This window comes from Tiliqua scincoides, chromosome 1 (genome assembly GCF_035046505.1).
Source record: "Tiliqua scincoides isolate rTilSci1 chromosome 1, rTilSci1.hap2, whole genome shotgun sequence".
Classification (NCBI taxonomy): domain Eukaryota; kingdom Metazoa; phylum Chordata; class Lepidosauria; order Squamata; family Scincidae; genus Tiliqua; species Tiliqua scincoides.
In genome coordinates, this window is record NC_089821.1 from 261583461 (window position 1) to 261591100 (window position 7640).

The 7640-nt window shown below is 56.3% G+C and overlaps 1 protein-coding gene across 3 annotated transcripts; it reads left to right on the top strand.

Annotated features, from left to right (window-relative positions):
- The first annotated feature begins 3181 nt into the window (after positions 1-3181).
- On the top strand, positions 3182-7236 carry SIX3 (SIX homeobox 3). 3 transcript variants are annotated; one of them, XM_066611808.1, is made up of 3 exons: positions 3182-3290; positions 3408-3999; positions 7044-7236. In XM_066611808.1, the coding sequence occupies exons 1-3, from the start codon at positions 3182-3184 to the stop codon at positions 7234-7236; spliced, it is 894 nt and encodes a 297-aa protein (XP_066467905.1). The 3 variants fall into 3 exon arrangements, with proteins under 3 accessions (XP_066467905.1, XP_066467904.1, XP_066467903.1); XM_066611807.1 differs by having other exon boundaries at positions 3182-3284; positions 3393-3999; XM_066611806.1 differs by having other exon boundaries at positions 3182-3999.
- The last annotated feature ends 404 nt before the right edge of the window (positions 7237-7640 follow it).

The window sequence follows — 7640 nt, forward strand, 5'->3', positions numbered from 1 at the left end:
GTCAGAACTGACATGTAAGTAAGTAAGTAAGTAAGTAAGTAAGTAAGTAAGTAAGTAAGTAGGTTGGTAGGAAAGGAAGAAGGTGTTTGGAGCGTGTTCTCTTCAACGATTTTATTTTTAATCGTGTAATTGCATCCCTGAGATAAGTAGAGTGAAATCTTCAGACAGCCCCCCTCCGCATTAGTTTTCACCCCCTTTTCTCCCTGCCCCCAAAGACGCCCAGAGGAAACCTTCTGGGCTCAAGTCGATGGTGGACGGGTCCTGCCTTTCAGAATCAGGCAAGGATCCTGTACTGCCTCGGATGAAATCTGAACCGGGACAAGGTAGTGCGGACCGACCTTTGCAACCCTCTTGGCAAGTATGAGAACACAGAACTGTTTAAGTAACTCAGGAAAAATTCTGAGGGTGACTGGTCTGCACTGGGAACCTGACCCAATGTAGCACACCCCTGTTGACAGTTTGGTGGAGGAGTGATGAATACCTAATCCGGCCAGGATCTTCCAGTCCAGTGGCTCTTCCAACCGGACCTATTCATCTGCCACTTGGCATTTATTTCAGGGAGGGGGCGCGCTGCACTCTGAAAAGATCCCCGCCAGTTTGGGAGTCCGCGGCAAGACTTGGCCCCCTCTCTGGGTCACCCATGGCAGCGTTTGGAAGGATGACGACGACGATCGCCCCTGGAACAGGCCAAGTCACGCGATGTTTTTCCCTTTTAATTGTATATCTGCCCCCCTTCTCCCTCTTCCCTCCCATTGATGTCTGCGAGGAGTTGGGGCTCCACGTCTCGCCCTCTCCTCCCTCCTCTTCCCCTCGCCCTTCTAGATCTGCATTGGAATGCAGAGCGAAGATTCCCCCCCCCCCCCGCTTAAGTTTGGAATTCCTCAGTGATTTTTCCCCCTTCTTCTCCCTCTAGAAAGGCGGCTTAGGATCATTATTTCAGCTTTATTGAGGGCAGATTAGGAGAAGTCTGGATGCTGCGCCTCAATACGCGTTCTACATGCCCGGACAATGTCCGCATTGTTTGCTCCTGTGTGTGAACCCATTCAAAATATACACTTTTTAACACCAACCCAAGTCCTGTCTAAATATACCCGGCGAGGCTGGAAAGACAGCCGTGACCCGTACAAATCTCTGTAAATCACACTTCCAGCGCCGAGCAACCACACAAAGGCCTGATCCGCTCAGGATGTCCCATTCAGGCCGCCTTGGAAGCAGCGCACCTCCGCAGCAGGGCGGGCGGACTGCCCCGGCGAGGACAACTCCGCAGTTTTGGTCCCGTCCCCCCTTCCCAGAAAACTTAAATTAATTGGTTTTTAGAAGGGGATTTTTTTTTTCCTGGAGTATTCTAATTACTCATCGACCGCTTTGTAAAACAAAACACTGGCTGTGGGGTGGGTGGAGGAGGGGGAGGAAGATGCGAGGTGGAGCGATCCTAGGCGACAAGGGGGGGACGCAGGATCTGGGCAACCCTCAGTTGGAGTCCCCAGATCCGTCTTGAAGGATCGAAGCGTTACTCCTCCTTTGCGAGGAAGCCCTGGAAGAAACACAAGCTGGGACAGAGAAATGTCTTTCTGGAAGTTCTAGGCTAAAACCCCAGCCTCTCCTCCCTCTCTCCCCCGTACAGTTTGCTCCAGAGCCTGTCTGGAAGCAAGGAAACAAAACCTCCCCAGTGGATTGTCGCTTCCTTCCAGCCCCCCTCCCCCCAGCGCTGGGGAAGGCCGAACTCACGCGCCTTTACTCGGAAGTAAGTCCCACCCGGATCAACGGGGTTTGCTCGCGAGTAAGGGCGCGGGAGGGGGGTGTTGAGCAGCCTATTGCTTTCCACGAATCAGCCTTCCGAGCCAACCCGCTGCTGTTGGGATTGGAGAACTCCAGGGCCAAATCCTGGCCCTCGACCGAGGGAAGAGTTTCCCAAAGTTTGTTCGCAAAGTGGCCTGGAGAGGCAGCTCCTCTTTGGATGTGCGGGGGGGGGGGGAGCAAGAGATAGGAAGCTGTCCCTCTCCTCCCCGCTCCCTCACCTCCACGCCTCTCCCCCGCCTGCCCCGCATTTAGATGCTGCTCCTGGCAGGGTCAGCGGCCTGAGGATGGGCCTCATGATCTCATCGAGCTTTTCTCCCCGGCGCTATTAGTGCTCACATAGGCAGAATGAAGCTCAACTACGTGCAAATCATGGGTAAACCCTCTGCGCGAGAAGGAGCCCGGCTTCCTCCCGGCTTCCAGCCCAGGCTGGCCCGGGTCCCCCTTCTCTTTCCAGGTTCCCTTCTCCTTTGGTTTGGGGGGGGGGGCACGAACATGGTCCCATTCCACTTCGAATTGCTCTTCCCGTTCACACGGTGAGCATTTCACAGGTCTTGCTCTCAATTCAGGGGAAGGAATGGGGTGTGTTTTGGGGGGGGGGAAGACTGGTGGAAGTGCTAAGATTAGGAGTTGCAAAGATTCACACACACCACACAGGGGGGCAGGCTCCCCTCCCCCCTCCTGGCTGGCTGGCTGGCAGGCAGGCTGGCTCTCTCCTCCCCTCCCCTCCGCCTTTGGGCTCCGTGGTAAGAGCCCTTCTTCTTACGTAGTCCCCGATGATTGGCAGGGCTGACAGTGATTGGCAGGGCGCTGCCATGGCGACGCCACAACGACACCCGGCAGGCCAATAGAAAAGCGAAACAAAATGCTTGGGCGCTGCACTCACGGTGGATTTAGGAGAGATATTATGAGGCTGTTGTCATTCGGGCGATCGTGGCCGAATCCCTGAATCTGGTGCGCCTGGGCGGCGGCGGCGGCGGCGGCGGCGCTGCTGGTCGGGAGGTGTGTGCAGAGGGAGGGAGGGAGGGCGGCGCGGATGTCCGCCTGCGTGCCTGCGAGGGAGTGAGTGTGAGCGAGTGCGGGTGGGGGCTTGGATGAGGGGCTCTATGAGGCTGCTGCGTGAGCGCGGGCGGGTGTGGATGCGCGTGGGGTGCGTGAGCCCCCTTGCCCTCCCCTCCTCCTCCTCTTCTTCCTCCTCTCCTCTTCCTCCTTCTTCTTCATCTCCCGCTCCTTCCTCCTGCCTCCCTCTCTCTGCACCCTGATTCCGGCACCGGCTCCTTTCCTCCTGCTGCCGCTGCTGCTACAGCTGCCGCCGCCGCCGCCGCGGTCCTGCCCCCCTGCCCGCTTCTCCGCCCGCCCTCCCCCGTCCGCCAGGCTGGGTCCCATGGTGTTCAGGTCCCCTCTAGAGCTCTATCCCACCCACTTCTTTCTGCCGAACTTCCCCAGCGACCCGCACCACCACCACCGCTCGCTCCTTCTGGCCAGCGGCGGCAGCAGCTCCGGAGCTGGAGGAGGCGGCGGGGGCAGCGGCGGCGGCGGCGGCGGGGGCAGCAGTGCCGCCACCGGGTGCAGCACCGGATCGGCGGGCGGCGGAGGAGGCGCCTCGCGAGGAGCCCCGGAAGAACTGTCCATGTTCCAGCTGCCCACGCTCAACTTCTCCCCGGAGCAAGTGGCCAGTGTCTGCGAGACGCTGGAGGAGACGGGGGACATCGAGAGGCTGGGCCGGTTCCTGTGGTCCCTGCCGGTAGCCCCCGGGGCGTGCGAGGCCATCAACAAGCACGAGTCCATCCTGCGCGCCCGGGCGGTGGTGGCCTTCCACACGGGCAACTTCCGCGATCTCTACCACATCCTGGAGAACCACAAGTTCACCAAGGAGTCGCACGGCAAGCTGCAGGCCATGTGGCTCGAAGCCCACTACCAGGAAGCCGAGAAGCTCCGCGGGAGACCCCTGGGGCCCGTCGACAAGTACCGCGTCCGCAAGAAGTTCCCCCTGCCCAGGACCATCTGGGATGGCGAGCAGAAGACGCACTGCTTCAAGGAGCGGACTCGCAGCCTCTTGCGGGAGTGGTACCTGCAGGACCCCTATCCCAACCCCAGCAAGAAAAGGGAACTGGCGCAGGCCACCGGCCTCACCCCCACGCAAGTGGGCAACTGGTTCAAGAACCGGCGGCAGAGAGACCGGGCGGCGGCCGCCAAGAACAGGTCAGTGGCAGCCGGGTGGAACGGGGGGGGGGAATGCAAGGCTCGACCCCCACGGTTGGCTTGCTTGGGCTGTCTCGTCTAGCCTGCACTGGGCTGTGGTAGGGTCCCCCAGGGGGACTCTGAAGGAGTCCTCCAGGGGAACTGTGATGGAGTTCCCAAGGGCGACTTCCTTTCCGAGGCTGCGATCCTTGTCTGGCCAGGAAACCCACCCCCCGCCCTGAACTCAATGGGGACCAGGAAACGGCGCTCCAGATCTATTAACCAGCCAAAAGGGATCCTTGGAGAGTCGAGGGTCTGCATCCCTTTTCCCCTGGAAGTGACCGTCCCTTTGGAACCGAAGGGGTTTCCCAACAAAGGCAGGCGATTTGGGGCTTGTGCGTCCCATTTTTTCCCTGTCCCGTAGGAACTGGGGAAGCACTGCTCAGAAGTTTTTATTCTCGTCCCAAACTCCGTCCGCCTCGTCTCCTTGTAAAAGAGAAGTCTTTATTTCCCCAGTGAGATGCTTTCTGGTTCTCGGAACACGTGTGAACCTGTCTGGGCGCGCTTGCTCCAAGCAGGGACCCACAACCGCCAAGTCGAAGGGCTTGCACTGTAGCCATTTGCATCCCAGAGACCCCAATGGCTTGAGACCGGGGACAATCCGGATTCTCCAGTGGAACCGGGCTCTGGCTTGACCTGCTGTTACTGGGTTTCTCCTCCGCTTTGCAAATGCCTTGGGTTCGCTTCCCCCTTTTGCCATGGACTGAAAAATCATTTTAAAGAAACAAACAAACCTCCCAGCCAACAGCCAAATGCTGGAAGGAGGATCAGAGAGGCGTTTCTTCAATGGAGCCACAAACACTGAATTTGGTAACTTTTTCCCACTTTGGGCCCAACTTTCCCTCCTAAACAATTTAAACAAACAGCATAATACAAAGAGACAGCTGTGCCTCTATTGTTCTTTTTAATTATAAAATCCAAACAAAGGCTTTTGCCAAGGAAGCAAAGAAGGGCCAACTAAAAACCTCGAGCATCTACACAGGTTTTAAAGGTAGTTTCTCTCCCCCCCTTCCACGTTCTTGTTCTCAGGTCTCCCTCCGTAGCTTGATTTATGTGTGTTGGATGTGGGAGTGTGTGAATGTGCTGGGCAGCCCCATAGCGGGACTTCTATTGTGTTCTGTGGCACGCTGACCCTTCCTCCTTATTTACTTGTTTACTTACCGCTCGGTGTGGCTTCACATGATCTTGCACGTTTTGAAAAGGGCCACCTCTCCGCAGTGTAGAAATCCAAAAGGCATGGGCTGATCCGACCCACAAATCCTTCCACTTAAAAAAAAAAAAAAAAGGTGAACTTCCCCATGAAGTACGTGTTGGTAAAGTTTAATTTAATCAGAATTCCAAAGGGGAGGGGAGGGCGGGAAGAAAATATTTAAAACACACACAACCTTTCATTCTATCAGTGGAGGAGGGCAGATCAACTCACACCAGAAGGGGGAAAAAATACTCGCTGAATAAACAAGTAAAGAAACGGAGAGGATCCCAAGACGTGATATTTCCAAAATCAGGTCACTGCGGGTGGTGGAAGTCCAAATTTCTCGGGAATCCGGGAGCGCCCCCCCCCCAGGCTGCCTTTCCACACATTGTCCAGATATCTTGTGTCTCTTGGACCTGACCTGATTGTAATGGTGAAGATTGCGATTCGCCCGCAATCTGGCCTTTTTTCTAGGCTGGACATTGATTCTGACCACTTTATTTTTGGGTGGAAGGCGGGCGGCGTTCTACATCCCGGTGGAGCCGGTGGCTAAAGCCTTTCTCTTGAGCTGCATGGCCCAGAGAGTCCCCATCCTTCCCGCATTCTGCTGGGGCCGCAAATCATTTTCACGGGGGCCAGGCTTGTGCTTATTTGTCTTGGACCCAGACTGATCCGCCTGGTTGGTGGCTCTTCTCGGGGACAGCGGCCCAGTTTCTTTTGTCTGCCTTTTAAGCCCGTGTAGCCAAACGCGATGGGAAAAATGAAACCCACCACACATCCAACACACTGGGAAATACGTTGTGGGGACAGTACGGATTAATAGAGAGGTGGACCGACCGTGTTTAGGAGAATGCCGCTGTATTTTTTTTTTCTTGTAGTACAGTCTCATCACTGTGTCTGTGATTATTAGTATGATTAATTATCAGTATTGCTGTCGTTTAAAAATTGGGTTTTGAAACCATTATTTACCCGTGGAATGCTCAGGAAGTCTCTGGGGCCAGCCACTCTCGCGCACAATCCTTTGTAGCTCTCCACTCTGGTTGCTAGTCGTGGACTGTCACTGTGGTCTGGTGTGGGAGTGTGTGGGGTGGACCAGAGGTTGGAGTGAGGCCCACAAGTCCCTGCTCCTCACCAGTGAAACCGACAAGGACAAGAGGCCCAAATCTTAGCTGGGAATTGAATAATATCTGGGAAGCCTCACGGGGTAGCTGCGACTGTGTTTTTGTGTGGATGATGCGTGAATTGTTTGTTTACCCTGCGATTGCTCTCCCTCCCCCCACCCCTCCTCCCGCCCCAGATCCCTCTCTAGGTGTACATCTAGCTATCTCCAGTTATTATCTAGCTATATTTTAAATCTAGGAAGAAAAGCAGGGATTTATCGGTGCTCTTCGAACGAGCCTTCCTGCCTGTGCCGGGTTTTGCTTTCTTTTTCGCTCAGGCCACTGGCAACACTTGCGGTGGGATGTGTGGGGAGGGGGTGGGGAGAGAAAGAGGGGCTGCCGCGGAAAAAAAAAGGGCCGAAAGAAAAGAGAGGAAGGAAGGAAGGGGGATTCTTCGGAGTGAGCCAGCCGAGCCTGGAGCGAGTCTCAGGCTGCGTTAGGGAAGGGTCTGCGTGGCTGTGCTGGAGGCCGAGGGTGGGGGTTGTCCGGGAACGATCGGTCCGGATTCCCGCGGGACTGCGGCGTTCGGTGCGGCCGCGAGAGAGGCGCCTGGGCGGGCTGCGCCGTGCCTTCCTCCCGTACCCCCTCCGGCTGTGCGGCTCCGCTTCTGAGAAAGGCTTTGTGTTGTCGGTTTGTCTCCCCGCCTCCTGTAGGCTCCAGCACCAGGCGATCGGACAGAGCGGCATGAGATCGCTGTCAGAACCGGGCTGCCCTACCCACAGTTCGGCCGAGTCTCCGTCCACGGCGGCCAGTCCCACCACCAGCGTCTCCAGCTTGACTGAAAGAGCCGAGACGGGCACCTCCATCCTCTCGGTCACCTCCAGCGACTCAGAATGTGACGTATGATAACGCAAAGGAACCAAACCGAAGGCGATCAGTCAGTCAGTCAGCGGAAGGAAGGCAAAGTAAGCCCCCCGACCCTTTTCCCCGAGCAGGCAGCGAGCGAGCACCTACCCAGCCAGCCAGCCAGCCCCTTCCTCCGAGCTGCCCCTGCCCTCCAAGGAAACAAAATAAGCAACCCACAGCAAGCCACTTTCAGGACACGCTTGAGACACACAAGCCAGAATCAGCAGGCAGACTTTGCAGACGTTTCTCTTTCTCAAAGAAAACATTCAAAACCCAGACCTTCCTTAGCAGACAAAAGAATTCAGAAACACCCAGACTCGGACAGACAGACGCTGACTCTGCAGCCGGGACGATTCTAGAATAATGAGGGTGATGATGATAGTGACAATAATAATGATAATACT

Bases quoted from the DNA above. Each gene is read 5' to 3' on its own strand.
- SIX3 (XM_066611806.1), top strand. From the start codon at position 3,182: ATGGTGTTCAGGTCCCCTCTAGAGCTCTATCCCACCCACTTCTTTCTG. The intron at 4,000-7,043 runs GTCAGTGGCAGC...CGCCTCCTGTAG, and splicing joins GCGGCGGCCGCCAAGAACAG to GCTCCAGCACCAGGCGATCG.